This window comes from Balaenoptera musculus, chromosome 7, assembly GCF_009873245.2.
Source record: "Balaenoptera musculus isolate JJ_BM4_2016_0621 chromosome 7, mBalMus1.pri.v3, whole genome shotgun sequence".
Lineage (NCBI taxonomy): Eukaryota > Metazoa > Chordata > Mammalia > Artiodactyla > Balaenopteridae > Balaenoptera > Balaenoptera musculus.
Window position 1 is genome coordinate 19,261,565 of NC_045791.1, and position 21,984 is coordinate 19,283,548.

Below are 21,984 nucleotides of genomic sequence, written 5' to 3' on the forward strand. Positions count from 1 at the left end.
CGCAACAAAGAGTAGCCCCCACTCGCCGCAACTAGAGAAAGCCCGCGCGCAGCAACAAAGACCCAACGCATCCAAAAATAAGTAAATAAAAATAAATTAAAAAAAATTTTTTTAACTCAAGAAATATTGATTAAGCATCTATCAAGTAGGGACTGGTATCAAGTGACGGAGTATGTGACCTTCATCCTATAGGACCGTTTGCCTCTTAAGGAATCTCTTCTCCCCACCCTTTCCCTGCTACTATCCCTTCTCTGAACAAGAAATGCAGTTAACAAGAACTTCACTTCCAGTTTTTTTATGCCTACTTCCCTCTCCCTTAAGAAATCACTAGCAAGTTAGAAATGGTCTAAAGTTTATCAGAAGGTATCAATAAAAGGTATACAGATAGATAACAGGTATGAAAAATTTCCAAACCAGAATATCACAAGTGGATAATTAACCTCCTATGGCGAGGAATTGTGACCAGTAGCTATTAAATAATAATTAAATACTGCCAAACTATAAGTTTGGTGTTCTACAATAGGCTTTCAAACTCAAGTTAGGCAGGAGAACAGGGAAGTGTCTTAACGAGGAAGAATGAATTGAAGAGGAGTGGTTTTCATTTCGGCTTTAAAATCGTTTGCTTTCTTCTCATTAGAACAGAACAGACCCTTCCCCGCTCAAAATGTATTTATATCTGAGAAGGCCATAATACTGGGAATGGAAGAATTCCTGACTAGAAAGAAAAATTATTTTCTAGATTTCAATTTCATGTTAATGTGATTGACAAATGTAATATAAGCATGGGACTTTTAAAAATTATGTTGTGTTTTGGAATTGTAAACAACTTTTAGCAAGAGGAGTAGAAATAAGGCCAAATGAACCGCCAGTGAATACCAAGCAGGCAGTTCAGAATGAGATCAGCTGTTGGCACAGATGTGAGGAGACATAACTTTGGGTCTTTAGGGCTTCTACCAGCAGGTGTATTTGCTTGGTTTTAATACAGTACATGAATACAGGAATCTAGAGATAGAGTTGTGAGTCTATCATGGCCTTCCTCTAAATTTTATTATATACTTCCCCACATTATTTCATGTAAATGTATTCATAAAACCTAGGAAAATCCTTTTTTTCTAGTAGAAATCAAAGTGTCATTTATCCTCAGCTCAAATTGAGAGCATTTATACATTTAATGTTTCAGGCCTAGTAACAATCAGACTTTCCTCTTTTGTACATTCAAGCCTTCATTCCTTCAACACACAAAGCCACTCTCAAATTGATTATAAGCATAGGTCAGAGTTTTATTTCAAACAAAGAGGTTTTCTGAAAAGCCCAATTCAAAGATTCTATCTTGGCAGAGACATTTTATGGGGAAAAATGGTTAGACAATTATTGTTAGACTGGATTTTAAAAAAGAAGGAGATGACTATCTAGTTAAGGACAATTAGCCTTTTTGCATTACTGGTTAAAGTTCTTAGACTAGTTTCAAGACTAATAGTCAATTGAGTGGGTTTCCTAGGAGGGGCTTTTAAGCTCAGTAAAGTCTAACAAAAAATTGCTCAAGTATTTTATCAAGAATGCTAAACTATGTTTAGTGACAGATGTTGACTAGACTTGTGGTGATCATTTCACAGCATATACAAATATCAAATCATTATGTTATACAGCTGAAACTAATATAATATTGTATGTCAATTATACCTCAATAAAAAAGTATAGGTTTAAATGCTTCTATTAGAAAAAGAAGAAATGTGTAAAATCAATGATTTATGATTCCACTTTAAGAAACTAGAAGGGGAGAAAAGTAAACTAAAAAAGTAAGCAGACAGAAAGAAAGAAAAAATAGAGATAAGAGCCAAAATCAAAGAACAGAAACAAGACAAGAGAAACACACACACATATAGTTCCACATCAGCAATAATTGTCCTATCTAGTGCCCAGATCTTGGTTTCTAGATACTTTCTACTACAAGGAAGCTGGGTTGCTTGGAGAAAAGGCTGATTCCAGAGCAGTGAAAGCACAAAATGAGATGGAACAACTTTTTGTGCCTGAGAGTAAGTACTCAAAAAATCGTGCGGAAAAAGCATAAGGACACAGGAGTCAAGTTGAAGGGGTTCACACGGATCAAATCTGAGATGATCTGGTCATCAAAATAAACAATGATAGTAATAGATTATAATCCATTGAATAAAATAAAGTCTAGAATGATATAAATATACTATATATATGAATAGACAAATGAACATATATAATTATATACATAAATGTATATGTATATACGATACAATCTCTTCCTTATAATTAGTATAGAAAAAAGAGTAAGAAAATCATTATTGAATGATAAAACCAGTGGGTGAAAGTTTGATGAGGAACAAGATAGTTATGTGATCTTAAAGTGTCTCCCCACAAATTACTTATTAATCATGAAGGAAAAAACAGTCTTTATAGGAAAGAAATCTGGTGGGTCCCAACTTAACTAAATGATCAAACATCACCAATACTGGGACAAACTGGTAACATGTACCCCTGATATGATGCAGTGAAAAAGACACAACATCACTTCTGTAAAATTTCTACCGCAAATGCATAATTTGTATGTAATCATGAGGAAAGATCAAAAAAACACAAACTGACATTCTATAAAATTCTATAAAATAGAATAGAGGGACATTCTGTAAAATAACTGGATTGTAGTCTTCTTCAAAAATATCCAAGTCAAGAGTGACCAAAAAAAAAAAAAAAAAAAAAGATTACCTGTTCCAAATTAAGGGAAACTTCAGAGACATGACAACTAAATTTAATGTGATTATCAACTGGATCTTGGACCAGGAAAAAAAAACTAGCTATGAAGCACACTGTTGGGATAACTGACAAAGTTTGAGTATGGACTGGTGATATTATATATATGTGTGTGTGTGTATATATATATATATATATATATATATATATATATATATATATATATATGTGTGTGTGTGTATATATATATAACATTGATATAATGTTATTATATATATATCAACTTATAAATTTTCTGATTTTAAGAACTGTACTATGGTTATATAAGAAAACGTCTTTTTTCTTAGGAATAAACTCTAATTTATTTAGGAGTAAGGGGCTGTAATGTCTCCAACTTGCATACAGTTCAGAAAAATGTGTGTTTCTGTATAGATACACAAATATCTATACAGAAAAAATAATAAAGAAAAGGGGGCAAAATATAAACAATTGGTGAATCTGGGTAAAGGTTATGTGGCAGATCCCTGAATTAGCCTGCAACATTTCTATCTGTCTAATCATTTGAAATTCTGTCAAAATAAAAAGTTGTCCACCACATTAATTAATCAATTAAAAATAGGAGTTTGGGGCTGGATAGGACATTCCAACCAGAGGATAAACCTAGTAAAGTGAGAAAACTATGAAGATTTTGGTATAACTGGAACACAGTGTGACTCATTCAGGATTCCAGCAAAAAATAAGATGGCATACCTGAATTGAGAAAACTAGAGAAAAAAATTAATAAATGGATTATTTACAAAGGTATGGAAAGCTCCATTACCATTCTGGGCCAAAAGACAGAGAGAGCTCTGTGAAAAGGGCCTGCTAACAGGAGCCAAGATTTTTAGGTGGAGCCAAGTTGATGACTCCAAAGGGAGGGATCTGGGGCATAAACACTTCTCCATTCTCTAATCTCCTGCCTATGTTGCCCATTAGTTAAACCCAACTAGAAACCTGAGGTCAAGGAAGCCTGTTGTACAGTACAGACAGGTCAGCTTCCAGGGGACAAACAGGAGTAAAATAAGATATCCAGAGAGCAAGTGGATGGGATGTGAGGGGGTGAGGGAGGAGAGTAAGAGAATGCAAAAGTGAGAACAAGAGAATGAGAATGAACATGATGTTGCATAAATATGAACATGAGGACTTCAACATTAGATAACACGTTGCGTTTTAATTGCCTGTAAGGCAGCCAAGTGGAAGTGTCCAGCAGGCAGCCATATACCCAGGACTTGAGGCTTAGGAGCTAGATCTTTGTTTATGGATGAGACTGCTCAAGCAGCACAAATAGAGTGATAATCAAAGACGAGAGAAACCCAAGCTAAGAGATATGTGTAGTCAACACTTAACATTTTTTCACCATTCATCTACTTTTTCATCCCGTGCATCTGTTTTTCTCTCCATCACTCCACTGAAAGTGCACTTAATAAGGCTGCCAAATCCAACAGAGACTCTTCAGTCCTTATCTTTTTCATCCTCTTCTAAAGCATTACTTATTAAACACTTTCTCCTTCAAATATCTCTCATTGCATTTTTTTCTAATACCACTTTTTTTCTGTCTCTCCTTCTCTGCCTCACTGGCTCTCTCTGCCTGTGGACATTCTCCCTCTGTCTTGCATTCCTGCAAGCACTCCACCCCCAGTGTTGATGTTCCCTATGGCTCTAGCCTTAGCCCTCAGCAAAAACTATGGAGGCCAGTAGGCAGTAGAAGACATACTTAAAGCCCATGCACACACAGAAACCTGTACATCAAAAACTCTATATCCAGCAAAACTATCCTCCAAGAATGAGGAGAAATGAAGATATTCTCAAATAAACAAAAGCCAAGAGAATTCAATGCTAGTAGACTTGCCATACAAGAAATGCTAGAGGATGTCCTTCAGACTGAAATGAAATGACACTAAACAGAGAAGAAATCACAAGGGAAATTAGAAAATATTTAATACAAATATAATATAAAACAAAACATTCCAAAACTCATGAAATGCAGCTAAAGCAGTGCTTAGTAGGAAATTTATAGCTCTAAAATGCCTATATTGAAAAAGAAGAAAGATCTCAAATCAATAGCCTATATGTCCACCTTAAGAAACTAGAAAAAGAAGAGTAAGCTAAACCCAAAACAAGCATAAGAAAGGAAATAGCAGATACTAAAGTAGATATAAAAGAAATAGAGAATAGAAAACAATAAGAAAATCAATAAAATCAAAACTTGGGTCTTTGAGAAGATCAACAAAATTAGCAAACCTTTAGCTAGACTGACCAAGAAATAAAGAGAGAAGATTCAATTGTTAAAATTACAAATGAAAGAGGAGGGTATTACTAGAGACCTGACAGAAATAAAAAGAATTATAAGAAAAAATATGAGCAACTGTGTGCTAACAAATTTGATAACCTAAATGAAATGAAGAAACTCCTAGAAAGACTACAGAAACTGACTCAAGAAGAAATAGAAAATCTGAATAAACCTATAATAAGTAAAGAGATTGAATCAGTGATTTTAAAACTTCCACAAAGAAAAGCCCAGGACTAGATGGCTTTACTGCTGAATTGTATCAAATTTTTTAAAAAGAATTACAACCAATCCTTCACAAACTCTTCAAAAAAGTACAAAAGAAAGCAACACTTCCTAATTTATTCTATGAGGCCAGCATACTCCAAAACCAGAAAAAGAAATCACAAGAAAACAACAGACCAATATCCCTTATGAATATAGATGTGAATTTCCTCAACAATATTTATTAAACTGAATCTAGCAACACATAATAAGAATTACACACCATGATCAATTGAGATTTATCCCACAGATGCAAGATTGTTTCAACACACAAAAATCAGTCAATACACCATATTAATAACGGACAAAAACTACATGATCATCTCAATAAATGCAGGAAAAGCACTCAACAAACTGATAGTCTTTCACGATGAAAACACTCAAAAACGAGTATAAAGGAACTTCCTCAACCTGATAAAGAACATCTATGAAAAACCCACAACTAATATCATGCCTAATGGTAAAAGATTGAAAGGTTCTGCTCTTACCACTTATATTCAGCATTGTACTGGAGATTGTAGCCAGGGAAATTAAGCAAGAAAAATAAATAAAAGGCATAAAAACTGGAAAGGAAGAAGCAAAATTATTTGCAGGTGACATGATCTTGTATACACAAAATCCTAGAGAATCCACAAATAAACCTTCAGGGCTAATAAACAGATTCAGTAAGGTTGTAGGATAAATATACAAAATATATACAACACATACAAGATAAATATACAAAAATTACCTGTATTTCTATATACTAGCATTGAATAATCCATAAATGAAATTGAGGAGACAATTCCATTTACAATGGCATCAAGAAGAATAAAATACTTAGGAGTAAATTCAACTAAAGAAGTGCAAGATTTGGACACTAAATTACAAAACATTGTTGAAGAAAATTAAAGAAGACCTAAATAAATAAAGACATCCCATGTTCATTGGTTGGAAAATTTAATATTGTTAAACAGCAATACTTCTCACATTGATCTACAGATTCAATGCAATCCCTATCAAAAATCCAGGGTTTTCTTGTTTGTTTTTTGTTTTTGCAGGAACTGACAAGCTGATCCTAAAATTCATATGGAAATGCAAGGGATCCAGAATGGCCAAAATGATTTTGAAAAAGAAGAACAAAATTGGAGGACTCACAGTCCCAATTTCAAAATTTTCTACACAGATACATACAGTAATCAAAACTGTGTGGTAGTGGCTTAAGGACAGACATAAAGATAACTTATTTTGAACAAAGGTACCAATACAATTCAATGAAGAAAGAATAGTCTCTTCAATGTATTATAGTGGGATAACTGAATACCCACATACAGAAAAATAATAATAATAAAGTTGGATCTCTTCTTTACACTCAAAATACACAAAACTCAAAATGGACCAAAGATCTAAAGGGAAAAGCTTAAACTACAAACTCTTAGAAGAAAACATAGTTGTAAATCTTCGTGACCTTTTAGGCAATAATTTCTTGAATATGACACCCAAAACCACAAGCAACTAAAGAAAATAGATTAAATTCATCAAAATTTAAAAATTTGTGCTTCAAAAGATACAACCAATGAAGTGAAAAGAGAGCCCACAGAATGAAGAAAATAGTTGTAAATCATACATCTGATAAGTCTCTAGTATTCAGAAAATATAAAGAACTCTTACAACTCAACAATAAAAAGGAAACACGTGGGCTTGAATAGACACAAAGGATGTAAGTAGATATTTCTCCAAAGACATACAAATGGCCAATAAGCACATGGAAAGATGTTCAATGTAATTAGTCATTACAGAAATGCAAATCAAAATCACAGTGAGATACCACTTTGCACCCACCATGATAGCCATCATCAAAAAGATGGATAATGACAAGTGCTGGTGAGGATTTGGAGAAATTGGGACCCTCATACATTGCTGTTGGGAATGTAGAATGCTGCAGCCACTGTGAAAAAGAGTTTCTCAAAATGTTAAACATGGACTTACCATATGATCCAGCAACTCCACTCCTAGGTATATACCCAGGAGAAGTGAAAACGTGTTCATACAAAAACTGCTCTGTATACAATTGTTCAGAGAAACAATATCATAATACCCAAAAAGTAGAAACAACCCACATGTCCATCATCTGATGAATGGATAAACAACAACGTGGTATATCTATACAATGGAATACTATTTGGCCCAGAAAAGAATGAAGTACTGATTCAGGCTACAACATGGATAAACCTTGAAAACAATATACTAAGAGAAAAGAAGGCAACATACTGTTTGATTCCATTCATATGAAATGTCAGAAGAGGCAATTCCATAGAAACAGAAGGTAAATTAGTGTTTTCCAGGGGCTGGAAGGAGGTAACAAGGAGTGCCTGCTAATGAGTACGGGGTTTACTTTGGGGTGATAAAAATGTTCTGGAATTAGATAGTGGGAATGATTACACAAATTCATGAATATATGAAAACCCACTGAACTGTACACTTTTAAAGGGTGAATTTTATTGCATGTGAATTACATCTCAAAAAAAGAAGAGGGTGTATCTCCTACACCCCTGAATCCTAGTCTTCATTTGTGGAGACAACTAATGTTACTTGTTTCTTGGCTACCATTCGTGAAATAGACTTTATACATACAAACATATATTTGTGTGTCTATAGGTCCCTTAGTAGAAACAGAAGTATGAGCATAGCAGATACACTGTCCTAGACTTTGTTTTCCCCTCTTCACGATATAACTTCAAGATCATTCCTCTTTTTTTAATTAATTAATCTTTTTATTGAAGTGTAGTTGATTTACAATGTCGTGTTAGTTTCTGCTGTACCGCAAAGTGAGTCAGTTATACATATACATATATCCATTCTTTTTAGATTCTATTCCCATATAGGCCGTTACAGAGTATTGAATAGAGTTCCCTGTGCTATACAGTAGGTTCTTATTATTTTATATATAGTAGTATGTATATGTCAATCCCAATCTCCCAGTTTATCCCTTACCCCTCTTTCCCCCTTGATAACCATAAGTTTGTTTTCTACATCTGTGACTCAATTTCTGTTTTGTAAATAGGTTCATTTGTACCATTTTTTTAGATTCCACATATAAGTGAAATCATATGCTATTTGAATTAACTTTAGTAAATTCCATATGACAGTTATTACATTGTATTTTCTCAATTACAAGATCATGTCATTTTTCTTATTAATCAATTTTTTTATTGGAGTACAGTTGATTTACAATGTTGTTTTAGTTTCTGCTGTACAAGATCATTCCTCTTTACAATATAGCTTGGTGATTATTTCATTACAGCATATGCAAGTATCCTTCATTCCTTTTTATTTTTGGATATGCTATAATTTAGTTTGATAGTCTTTTTTTGCTACAATAGTGTTGTAATTAACTTCCTTGATGTATTTCCATTACATGCATATGGGTGGGATACTTTCTAGAAGTAAAATTTCTGGTTGAAAATATGTTCTTCTTATTTTGATAGATGGATTTATTATTGATTATTGATTTAATGTCTCTTTTACTAGATTATGAGTTTCCTAAGGAGAGGGAACATTTCTATTTTTTCCCCCAAAATTTGTTCATTTATCACTGTATACTATTCCATTACAAAAATATATCATATTCTTTTTTAAATTTATTTATTTATTTTTGTCCGTGTTGGGTCTTCGTTTCTGTGAGGGCTTTCTCTAGTTGCGGCAAGCGGGGGCACTCTTCATCGTGGTGCGCGGGCCTCTCACTATCGCTGCCTCCCTTGTTGCGGAGCACAGGCTCCAGACGCGCAGGCTCAGTAGTTGTGGCTCACGGGCCCAGTTGCTCCGCGGCATGTGGGATCTTCCCAGACCAGGGCTCGAACCCGTGTCCCCTGCATTAGCAGGCAGATTCTCAATCACTGCGCCACCAGGGAAGCCCTATCATATTCTTATTCATTGTACCTTTAAAAAATTATAGTTGATTTACAATGTTATATTCATTTCAGGTATACAGCATAGTGATTCGATACATTTCTATACATTACAAATGAATCACCACAATAAGTCTAGTAACCATCTGTCACCATACAAAGTTGTTTTTTTTTGGCTGCTTCTGCACTGGAACTTGGAGCGAGTTTTTGCACCTGCCCTTTAAGGATGGAGTCTCAGTTTCCAGCCTCTAGCTCTCCTAAACATAACACCCACTGGTTTTCAAAGCCAGATATTTTGGGTGCTTGTCTTCCCAGTGCAGGACCACCAGGCTGGTGAACTCAGTGTGGGACTTGGACCCCTTGATCCTCAGGGAGGACCTCCACAGTTGTGATTTTCCTCCTGCTTATGGGTCACCATGCCAGGAATGTGGGTCTTGACAGTCCATGTCTCCACCGCCCTACTTGTCAAGTTGTGGTTCTTTCTTTATATCTTTAGTTATGGAAAAAATCTTTTCTGCTAGCCATCAGGTCATTCTCAGAGATAGTTGGCCTGTAAGTAGTTGTAATTTAGGTGTGACAGGAGGTGAGCTCAGGATCTTCCTACTCTGCCATCTTGATCTTTCTCTATCCCCATTTCTGTTCTGTTGACCAGAACAATCTAGATTTTAGCACATTGCTTGACATAGTGCTTTACTTATTTGTAGACAGACAAGCCTGTGTGCTTTATTGTACAAAGTGTCAAATAGAAATTCAAAGCTACATCATTAAAAAGCAAACAACAATCTAGTTTATAGAGATGGTAATTGTTTGGGGGGGTTGGTTGGTTTTTGTTTGTTTGTTTTTCTTTTCATCCAGTTGTTTGTTTTTTATGTTTTCCTTTTAAACTCCAGTATATTTTCAAAAATTGTGCGGGTCAACTGCAAAGCATCATTTTAAGAAACATAGAATCCTTAATTTCATCTGAAGACATCAGCATGTTTTATTAAATAAACGCCTGCTTCTTATATTTCAGTATTCTGCATTTCAGTTACTTAAAAAAAACAAGGTTGGATGGGGGTTGATTTGCAGCTTTAAGAGACATAATAGCGGCACCTGCTGGAGAAAATGTCAACAGGTTTTGAAGCCATTAAATCTTAAAAATTTTAGATCAGTTTGTTTCTATTAATCAGGAAGAAATTTGTTATTTTACCATAGGAGTGCTTGTAATATGTAAATATAATTAAGTTTACAAGAGGTTCTTTGATGTTCTACAAAATTAGAGATAAAAGTGTTTTTTCTTTTTTCAGGATAAAGTCATTTTGGGAACCGATTACCCCTTTCCACTAGGTGAGCTGGAACCTGGGAAACTGATAGAATCCATGGAAGAATTTGATGCAGAAACAAAGGTAGGTGCCTTTTACTTCACGATCTTCCTGAATTTTCCTGCTCTAATTGTGTTTGGTTTCAGAGCACTTTGCTATGTGATAGCAAAGAACAGAAATATTGTTACACTTAATATTCCTAGAACTGTTACTTGATCTCCAGAAATAGCTGACCTATTCAAGGGCAAAGGAAAGTTAAAACGCTGAAAGTCAATCTAGTACAACTAAATTCATAAAGCCAAGAAAGAAAACTGTAAAGAAGCACATTACAATAATATATTTAGATTTGCATGTTAGATGAATAAGAGAAACGTCTAAATTTTTCCTTTAATGTTTCTGTTACAAATCTACCAATCTCAAAAGTTGTAATGTTTCTAGTTATTTGGATATTGAGACTAAAGTCTTGATTAACAGAACTCAAGGATCCAGAACCCTCAAGTAACTGGATTTTTTTTTTTCTTTTAGCATTTGACTTTTAGAGTGGCTAAATGTGCCTTAATGCTGCCACTGCCATTCTGTCCCCCAGGCTCCTGAATGAAAATGAGGTTAAAATGAGACTCGGTGTCCCCAGATTTCCTCTCTTTTGTCATCCCCTTCCCATTCCACACCCACCCCCAACAAAACAAGTGCTTCCTAAGACTTCACTGCCAATCACTACCATGGGACAGGGATGGCCAAAAATGAAAACATGGGGATTTATAAATTCTTAACAAATCTTTAAAAAGTTTTAGTCATAATCCTTTTGTATAAGTCTTGGCTTTCTTCTAAACTAGAATCCAAAATTTCTCTTCAACTCTAATTCTCTGCTTTAATTTTTAAGGATATATTAGCTCATCACATCTTCTCAGTAGGCTTGAAGTACATGAACAGATGCCAACAAGGGTCCTTTTTCTTTTTTTTAGATTTATTTATTATTTGTTTTATTTATTTTTGGCTGTGTAGGGTCTTAGTTGTGGCACTAAGGATCTTCATTGAGGCATACGGGATCTTTTGTTGCGGCACACGAGCTCTTCCTTGTGGTGTACAGGGCTTTTCTCTAGTTGTGGCATTCAGGCTCTAGGGCGCGTGGGCTCTGCAGTTGTGGCGCGAAGGTTCCATAGCACGTGGGCTCTGTAGTTTGCGGCACGCAGGCTCTCTAGTTGAGGCACGCGAGCTCAGTAGTTGCGGTGCGTGGGCTTAATTGCCCCACGGCATGTGGGATCTTAGTGCCTTGACCAGGGATTGAACCTGCGTCCCCTGCATTGTAAGGTGGATTCTTTACCACTGGACCACCAGGGAAGTCCCAAGGGTCCATTTTGACATATACTAGTTGCAAGTTATTGACTGGGAGACCTAAGACTGCTTTAAACAGGAAGTTTCTCCTTTGGCACTTACCCACCTTAAGGCACTAAAAGTCTTGAATTGTTAAATATATAATTATTAAAGTAGTAAGCAATACTGTTTTTTTTACTTTTTATATCAAAGGTTGAGAAATGAAAAACTTTCTATAACATTAACCAAAATTATACTGAAACCAGATTACCCCAAGTATCCTGATTAAGACTTTAATGGAATAATAATTATTATTATATGCCTTTTGTTATTTACTTTTATGTGCTTATCACTTTCAAGTTTTCAGAAAATCTTGAATAAAAATTTTATATTGTCACAAATTCATGACATTCTGTATAAGGTTATTCATTATAACATTGTTTGTAATAAAACTAAAAACAATCTACAGGGGAATAAATAAATAATAACATATCCATACAATGGATTCTATACAGCCATAAAAAATATTAAGAATCAATTTCTGAGATATATTAAGTTAAGCAAGGTGCAAAAACTGCATATAGTATACTTCCATTTATGTATGGTATACTATCCATTTGTGAAAAAAATTATAAACCTACATATAAATATCTGCATATATATGCATAAAATATTTCTGGAAGAAGGACAAGAAACTGATAACTCTGGAAAGAAAAAGTAGTGGTTGGGTAGCACTAGTGAAAGGAAATGTACATTTTTATACCTTTTGAATTTTGAGCCACATGAAGGTAAAATTTCACTAAAAAATTTTAAATGAAATAAATAAATCCATTTGATGAGCACAACCAGCCTGGGAGATAGTCAGGCAAATGCATTCCACCATGTAGATGCAGGGGAGAAAAACGAGACTTGGGGGCTGAGTGATTTGCCAAAAGGGATATAACTGCTGGATTACAGCATATGGACCCAACCCCAAATCTCCAGACTCCAGGATCAGGTTTCCATCCAACACACCAAAATGTATCTCCTTCAAAGGATACTCAGTACCAACCTATTTTATTATTATTTTTTATTTATTTATTTTTATTTGGCTGCGTTGGGTCTTCGTTGCCATGTGCCGGCTTTCTCTAGCGGCGGCGAGCGGGGGCTACTCTTCGTTGCGGTGCGCGGGCTTCTCATTGCGGTGGCTTCCCTTGTTGTGGCTCGTGGGCTCTAGGGCACAGGCTCAGTAGTTGTGGCGCATGAGCTCAGTAGTTGTGGCTCGTGGGCTCTAGAGCACAGGCTCAGTAGTTGTGGTGCATGGGCTTAGTTGCTCCGCAGCATGTGGGATCCCCCCAGACCAGGGCTCAAACCCACATCTCCTGCACCAGCAGGCAGATTCCCAGCCACTGCGCCACCAGGGAAGCCCCCCAACCTATTTTTTTTTAAATAAATTTATTTATTTATTTTTGGCTGCTTTGGGTCTTCGTTGCTGCGTGCGGGCTTTCTCTAGTTGTGGTGAGCAGGGGCTACTCTTTGTTGTGGTGCACGGGCTTCTCATTGCAGTGGTTTTTCTTGTTGCGGAGCATGGGCTCTAGGCACACGGGCTTCAGTTGTTGTGGCACGCGGGCTCAGTAGTTGTGGCACACAGTCTTAGTTGCTCTGCGGCATGTGGGATCTTCCCGGACCGGGGCTCAAACCCGTGTCCCCTGCATTGGCAGGCGGATTCTTAACCACTGCACCACCATGGAAGCCCCACCCAACCTATTTTAAAAAGCAAATAGTTTCTCACAGCAGCAACAGTCACTTCTGAATCTTCCTTTAGAGGAGGATGGCCCAAGTGTGAATCTGGGAAGAACCCTGAGTAAGAGGTCCCTGCCTCAAATTACCCACTCTGCAAGGCTGTGTGAGAACCCTGAAGTGGTCATGATATATAGATACACACTAATGGTACGGATATTACACGACACCATATATGTTTCCTTCCACCCTCAGTTACATACCTGCCTTTTGCAAACGGGATATATATCAATTAGGGTATCACAAAATTACCCCTCAAATCACAAGAGTTCTTTCTGTGGAGATGATCTAATCTATAGCTGGGGAGAAAGTGAAAAAAAACTTGGGAGTCTTTTTCTCATGTGAAATTTATAAATGTACATACTTGTACAGTTTTCTGAGACTCTTCATCTGTATCACTTTTCTTGCTCCAAAAGAGCTTACTTTTTATTCAGGGCCATGTGAAAGGACAACACATATACCGAGAAGGTGGTAGGTGGCTAGATGACTTCTGGGCACTCTTTCCAACTCTCTTATCTTACAGATCTAAAACTCACTGGAGGGTCCTGTAAAAAGAAAGTCATTTTCCTAAGAGGGTTTTCCCTGTTGTAATTCTCCTCCCCTCCTCCCACAACCAAGTTTCAAACTTAGATTTCAAATAGAGGACAAAGGGGGAACTGAAGGCAGTTAAAAGGTACAAACTTCCAGTTACAAGATAAGTAAGTACTAGGGTTATAATGTACAACATGATAAATATAATTAATGCTGCTATATGTTATATAAGAAAGTTTTAAGAGACTAAATCCTAAGAGTTCTCATCCCAAGGAAAAAAATATTTTTTTCTATTTCTCTAATGTATCTATACGAGATGATGGATGTCCACTAAACTTACTGTGGTGATCATTTCATGATGTACATAAGTCAAATCATTATGTTGTACACCTTAAACTTATACAGTGTTCTATATCAATTATATCTAAATAAAACTGGAAGAAAAAAAAGAACTTCATTCCTTTTGGGGCCTGAATATTCCATTTATGTATATACCACATTTAAAAATCTATTCATCTTTTGATGTATGCTTAGGTTGTTTCCATCTTTTGGCTCCTGTGAATCGTGCTGCTATGAACATTCGCATACAAGTATCTGAGTCCCTGTTTTTAATTCTTTTGGCTATATAACTAGGAGTAGAATTGTTGGGTCATATCGTAATTCTGTTTCTAATATATTTAAACTTATCATTCTATTATTTTATATAAAAAGCATTTGCAGAAATCTTTCACTAGGAACTGTTACTATAAAAATAAGCATAGAACAAATATACATTTTATACATTACTTATAACATAAATACACATTATTTACATGTTTCAAAATTCAAAAAAATCCATTTTTTGTCCATGATTGTCAACATATTTGAAAAGTAGGGAAAATAATAAAAGCATAAATATACCACACACCATTTATATTTTTTGCTTTTAAAAGACTGTTCAATACAAATATATGAATATAATTTGAAAAACAGTGGGGTGAAACATGGGTCAAGAGATTCATTGTTTAACCTGCTAATATTTTTCTCTCACATTGGGGAACTGAATTTTTAAAAACCTGACGAAGACACTTAATAAGTACTTTAAAACAACCATTAAATAATGCTTTAAAATAAAATCTTTTCTTTTTCAGGATAAACTCAAAGCTGGCAATGCTCTAAAATTTTTGGGTCTTGAGAGAAAACAATTTGAATGACTGAATTTACTACAAAGGCAAATTTCAAGAAGATATTTTATCTTTGTTTTTAAATATGTATCACATATGTATCACTAAAATCCTAGTTTGAACACTTTTATCTAGAAATAGAATATATATCCTAAATTGTTCGTAACAAAAATGACTTGTGCTTTTATTCTGAAAAGCAGTACATTATTTCATGTGCAAATCAAAAATAATTTTCCCAGTGCCTTTTAAATTAATGTCAGAAATAAAAAGCAAAATGTCCTTAATGATTTATATGGAAAAAATAACAGACTCATCCCAGAGGGTTCAGGTCGGTTCTACTTTGAGCAAATATATGTTAATAGGGCCCAAATAAACTGTTTTTATTCACTTTTAACACCTTCCATTAGCCCAGAAGTGGGCTGGGAGTGCTTTAGGCTCCAAAAAAATAAATGATATACATATTCCATAACATCTAGGAGCTTATAGCCCAATTAAGAAGGCAAGATACATGTTCATGGAATAATAACTAAGCAATAAAACACGCGTGTCACAGAAGTTTCAGTAAGAAAAATTCATTTGGATTCAAACTTTGGGCAGATCTTCACAGAAGCTGGAACTTGGGCTGAGTCTATAAGGATGGATAAGGCATGTTTAGGTTTGGAAGATAGGAAATAGATAGAAAGGCAAAACTATGGGAACATAGTTCCCATATGAATGAGAACTTACCTATTCTGCAGAAAAGTTTCAGTATATAATTTACTTTTACGAGAATCTCTTTTAATTTAAAATACAGAGCAGAATGTTTAAAGAAGGCTATAGAGACTGAGCAGGGCAATACCAGGGTAGCCTTGTTCTACTCACTTCATTTCTGGTCATCCCACCTGGGCTGCTGAAAATGAACTCGGTCCTGGGAAGGGTGATGAACATCTGTGGTTCATGTTCCTCTGGCTGAATTCTAAAATCAAATATAATTTTTCTAAATTACCTTCTTGCTTTCGATTCATTCATACTTCTTTTCCCTTCCACTAGTCAAGAAAATCAAGTTGAGTACTGGCATGTGATTTGTACTGATTTAATTTTTGCAAAACTACACCCATCCCATTATTTTTTCTTCATTTATTTAGTCTGTAACTCCATCTCTTTCTTGCTACTCCTGTTGCTTCCTAGGACTTTACCCACCCACCACTCTGTTACTCCAATCTGCCTAAAAAGAAGAACAAAGTTGCGCAAAACAGCAACATGAAGCATGTGTTACTATTTTTTTCCTTCCCCATTTTTTTGGGGGAAAATATCTGTTCCTTTTCAAATAATATATATTTGAGCACTGTTAACACAGTGTTTAATGATTGCCTTATTATGAAAAGTAACTTGATCATCTCATTCAGTATCATAGATCTATAGATACATAGCTTAAATAGATACCGGGTATATTCATAGTCACAGAGTAGGTATATGATGTGCCAGTACTGTAGGACAGTTCCAGACACTGGGGATATAGAAGTTAACAAAAAGGATAAAATTCCTTCTCTGATGAAGCCTACAATCTGGAGGGTAAGAAACATAAATAAATGAAGGAGGACAAAGGAGGAATGGAGAGTGAGAGGGAGGGAGGGAGGAAGGAAGGAAGGAAGGAAGGGAGGGAGGGAGGGAGGGAGGGAGGAAGTAAGAGAGGGAATTCTTCTCATACTGATAAACATTATGCAGAAATTAAAACAAGGAAATGTATAGAGTGACTAGGGGAAGGATGGGAGATAAAACATTAAGCTGTGAGGCCAGAGAACACCGCTTTAAAGAGGACTTTGAACTAAGACTCGAACAATAGAAAGAAAGAGCCATGGAGAAGAGTCTTGCAGGCCAAGGCTGGAGCAGCAAAGGCCCTGAGGCAGAAAAGAGCTGTGGCAGAGCTCGTGAGCAAGGGGGAGAGAAGTAGGGACAAAGCGGAAAAGCTGGCCAGATAAGCAGGCCAAGGTCAAGAGTTTAGATTTTCATATTAAGTTTTATAAGAAGCCATTGGAGTTTTTAAAATAGGTTTGTGACATGCTCTGACTTAGGTTTTAAAAAAAAACCACATTAGCAGCTGTGTAGAGAATTATTTAAAGGGGTCAAGAATGGTACTAGGGAGACTAGGCAAGAAATGATGGTGACTTGGGCAAGAGTAGTAGAAAGGGGATGGTGAGATGGGGTTGTAGGGAGAAGCAACATCACTTGATAAATGTGAGGACAAGGGGAGATGGGAAGGAAAGAAGTCAAGGTTGATACCCATATGTCTGTCTGTATGTGTGAGTGCACCACAGTTTGTTCAATCTCCTACATTTGAACATTACATGTAATTTCCAATATTTTGCAATTACAAACAACGCTGCAATAAAATTAGGTTCATTTCTTACATCATACATAAGGACAACTCCAACTTTGATTTGATCAAAGATTTAACTCTAAGATAAAATGAAACTATGCAGATGCAAGAAAAGATGAGAAAATTCCTCTTTAATCCGAATGTAAAGACGGATTTTCTTTCTTTTCTTTTTTTTTAAATTTATTTATTTTATTTATTTATTTTTGGCTGTGTTGGGTCTTCGCTGCTGCACGCGGGCTTTCATAGTTGTGGCGAGCGGGGGCTACTCTTCATTGTGGTTTGCGGGCTTCTCATTGCAGTGGCTTCTCTTGTTGTGGAGCATGGGCTCCAGGGGCGCGGGCTTCAGTAGTCATGGCACGCGGGCTCAGTAGTTGTGGCTTGCGGGCTCTAGAGTGCAGGCTCAGTAGTTGTGGCGCACAGGCTTAGTTACTAGGCAACATGTGGGATCCTCCCGGACCAGGGCTCGAACCGTGTCCCCTGCATTGGCAGGCGGATTCCTAACCACTGAGCCACCAGGGAAGCCCAAGAAGGGCTTTCTAATGATGTCTTTTCTGTGCAATAACTCTGGGGACATTTAGCCTCTGAGATGTAGCTAAAGGTATTAAACTCATCCATACCTTAGACACAGATGCCTTGACTCCTAGTTTTTTTCACTAGAGCAGATTTATTTTACCATCATGAGAAAGATTGGGAAAAACAGATTTGGGAAGAAAGAGAATCAATAGTTTTACTGTTGGACTCACTATATTTCAGAGTGTCTTAGACATTTAGGTAGGAATGTCCAGTAAGCAGTGAGGTATATTACTCTGGAGACTTCAAGAGGGAAGCTGCGGAGAGGCCATCACTGTACAAAAGGTATTTAAAGAAAGAAGACTGGATGAAATCATTGAGAGAAAAAGTAGAGCAGAGAACCAAAAGAACCCAGGACAAATTCCTGGGATTCAGCAGCATTTGGAAGTCGGATGGAGGTAACCAGCACTGAAAACTGAGTAGTGCCCAGAAAGGCAGGAGAAAAACCAGAAAAATGTGGTATTCAGAAGTAAGGGGGAGACAATATTTCAACAAGTCCTAACAGCTTTAGGCATTAAAAAAAAAAAAAAAAAAGCTACAATACTATGGTACTTTACAGAATCATATGCCCCCAATATAACTCAATCCCTTTATCCCAAAATAGTTCCACTTCCTATAGTCCCAACTCTGATTAATGGCATCACCCAGTCACCAAAATTCTCTCCTTCACCCATATCAAACCTGACATTAACTCTGATAGATTCTGCCATTTTAATACATACCTTTCATTTCTTATCTATTCTTTCTTCCCTAATGCTCCCAACTAAATTCAGGTCCTCAAGTCTCAGCAGGACTATTGAAATAGTCTCTTATGTATACCCCTGCCTCTTGGCTTAGTCTGGTACAATCCATCTTCCACACTGTGGCCAGAGAAAATTCTCCAAAGTATGTATCTGATCGTATTGCTTTCTCTCTCTCTCTCCTTCAAAATTCCTCAGGACCTAAAGTGATGGTTTCTAGGCTTTGGGATTTCATTAATCAGTACCCCCCCCCCTTTGAAAAACTGTACTGATATCTCTACTAGAACATACTTCTCATTTTGGATGGCAGCTGCTATCTTCCCACTGGACTGGGACTTCCTTGAGAGCAGAAACTATGACTTCATTCACTTATGCACTCATTCACACACATTCAACAATATTTATTGAGGGTCTATAATGCACCAAGAACCACACTAGGTCCTGGGATAATGTAAGTAAAAACAAACACAGTTCCTGTCCTCAATTGTGCTTATAATCTAGTTAGGGAGACATGTATCAAATAAGTAACAAATTAATATAAAACTTCTACCATTGGGCTTCCCTGGTGGCACAGAGGTTGAGAATCTGCCTGCCAATGCAGGGGACACGGGTTCGAGCCCTGGTTCGGGAAGATCCCACATGCCGCGGAGCAACTAAGCCCGTGAGCCACAACTACTGAAGCCCACGAGCCACAACTACTGAAGCCCGTGCGCCTAGAGCCTGGGCACTGCAACAAGAGAAGCCATTGCAATGAGAAGCCCACACACCGCAACGAAGAGTAGCCCCCCCCCTCGCCGCAACTAAAACAAAGCCCGTGCGCAGCAACGAAGACCCAATGCAGCCAAAATTAAAATAAATAAATTTAAATTAAAAAAAATAAAGTTAAAAAAAAAAAAGCAATGAAGTTTTCAATTAGGAGATGACATAACTAGAGCTGAATTTTGAAAAGACTCTTCTGGCCCTAAAACAATACTGCTCACACCCAGAATCTCAAAAATCTCTCAGGAAAATCACTTTTTCAGGCTTTTCTCGCCCATGTTTTCTACTACAAGTACTTCTCCAAAACATACTCCTGGGGGAAAAAAAATCCCACCACCATCAGATTCCAAAGGACAACCATGCATAGTTATCCAAGTACTTCTCTTCATTGTACTCTACCCTTCCCCATATTTTCGATCTCCCCTAAAAAGGAAGTCAGCTCTAATTCAATTTATATTACCCAACCAGAAAACTTAAACCTATATTGATGTAAAAAAAAAAATGATACAAATGAACTTAGTTACAAAACAGAAAGAAACTCACAGACACAGAAAACAAAATTATAGTTACCAAAAGGGAAAGGGGGGTGGGAGGAGGGATAAATTAGGAGCTTGGGATTAACATATACACACTACTATGTAGAAAATAGATAACCAACAAGGACCTACTGTATAGCACAGGGAGCTAAACTCAATGTTTTATAATAACCTATAACGGAAAAGAATCTGAAAAGGAATATATACATGTGTGTATGTGTGTGTGCGTGTCTGTGTGTGTGACTGTACCACTGTGCTGTACACCTGAAACCAACTAACAAGCTAATCAACTATAGTTGATACTGTAAATCAACTATACTTCAATTAATAAAAAGTATATTCAAGATTGGTTCAAGATGGCGGAGTAGAAGGACGAGCCCTCACTCCCTCTTGCAAGAACACCAGAATCACAACTAACTGCTGAACAATCATCAACGGGAAGACACTGGAACTCACCAAAAAAGAAACCCCACATCCAAAGACAAAGGAGAAGCCGCAATGAGATGGTAGGAGGGGTGCAATCACAATAAAATCAAATCCCGTAACTGCTGGTGGGTGACTCACAAACTGGAGAACACTTATACCACAAAAGTCCACCCAATGGAGTGAAGGTTCTGAGCCCCATGTCAGGCTTCCGAACCTGGGGGTCTGGAAACGGGAGGAGGAATTCCTAGAGAATTAGACTTTGAAGGCTAGCAGGATTTGACTGTAGGACTTCGACAGGACTGGGGGAAACAGAGACTCCACTCTTGGAGGGCACACACACAGTAGTGTGCACATCAGGACACAGGGGAAGGAGCAGTGACCCCATAGGAGACTGAACCAGACCTACCAGCTAGTGTTGGAGGGTCTCCTGCACAGGTGGGGGGTGGCTCTGTCTCAGCATGAGGACAAGGACACTGGTAGCAGAAGTTCTGGGAAGTATTCCTTGGTGTGAGCCCTCCCAGAGTCCACCATTAGCCCCACCAAAGAACCCAGGGAGCCTCCAGTGTTGGGTCACCTCAGGCCAAACAACCAACAGGGAGGGAACCCAGTCCCACCCATCAGCAGAGGAGCAGATTAAAGTTTCACTGAGCTCTGCCCACCAAAGCAACAGCCAGCTCTACCCACCACCAGTCCCTCCCATTAAGAAACTTGCACAAGCCTCATAGATAGCCTCATCCACCAGAGGGCAGACAGCAGAAGCGAGAAGAATTACAATCCTGCAGCCTGTGGAACAAAAACCACATTCACAGAAAGATAGACAAGATGAAAAGGCAGAGGGCTATGTACCAGACGAAGGAACAAGAAAAAACCCCAGAAAAACAACTAAATGAAGTAGAGGTAGGAAATCTTCCAGAAAAAGAATTCAGAATAATGATAGTGAAGATGATACAGGACCTCGGAAAAAGAATGGAGGCAAAGATCGAGAAGATGCAAGAATTGTCTACCAAAGACCTAGAAGAACTAAAGAACAAAAAACAAAGATGAACAATACAATAACTGAAATGAAAACTACACTAGAAGGAATCAATAGCAGAATAACTGAGGCAGAAGAACGGATAAGTGACCTGGAAGACAGAATGATGGAATTCACTGCTGCAGAACAGAATAAAGAAAAAAGAATGAAAAGAAATGAAGACAGCCTAAGAGACCTCTGGGACAACATTAAACGCAACAACATTCGCATTATAGGGGTCCCAGAAGGAGAAGAGAGAGAGAAAGGACCAGAGAAAATATTCGAAGAGATTATAGTCGAAAACT

The 21,984-nt window shown here is 37.1% G+C and overlaps 1 protein-coding gene across 5 annotated transcripts in view; it reads left to right on the forward strand.

Annotated features, from left to right (window-relative positions):
• ACMSD (aminocarboxymuconate semialdehyde decarboxylase) overlaps positions 1–21,984 on the forward strand; it is an 81,528-nt gene that overhangs the window by 47,121 nt on the left and 12,423 nt on the right. The window contains exons 9-10 of one of the 5 annotated variants that reach the window (XM_036857038.1): positions 10,482–10,580; positions 15,248–15,452. In XM_036857038.1, the coding sequence (XP_036712933.1) occupies positions 10,482–10,580; positions 15,248–15,310 (162 nt within the window). In that variant the 3' untranslated portion in view covers positions 15,311–15,452. Of the gene's footprint in view, positions 1–10,481; positions 10,581–15,247; positions 15,453–21,984 lie in introns of those variants that run through there. The other 4 variants (XM_036857039.1, XM_036857043.1, XM_036857044.1 and 1 more) reach the window with 4 other exon arrangements.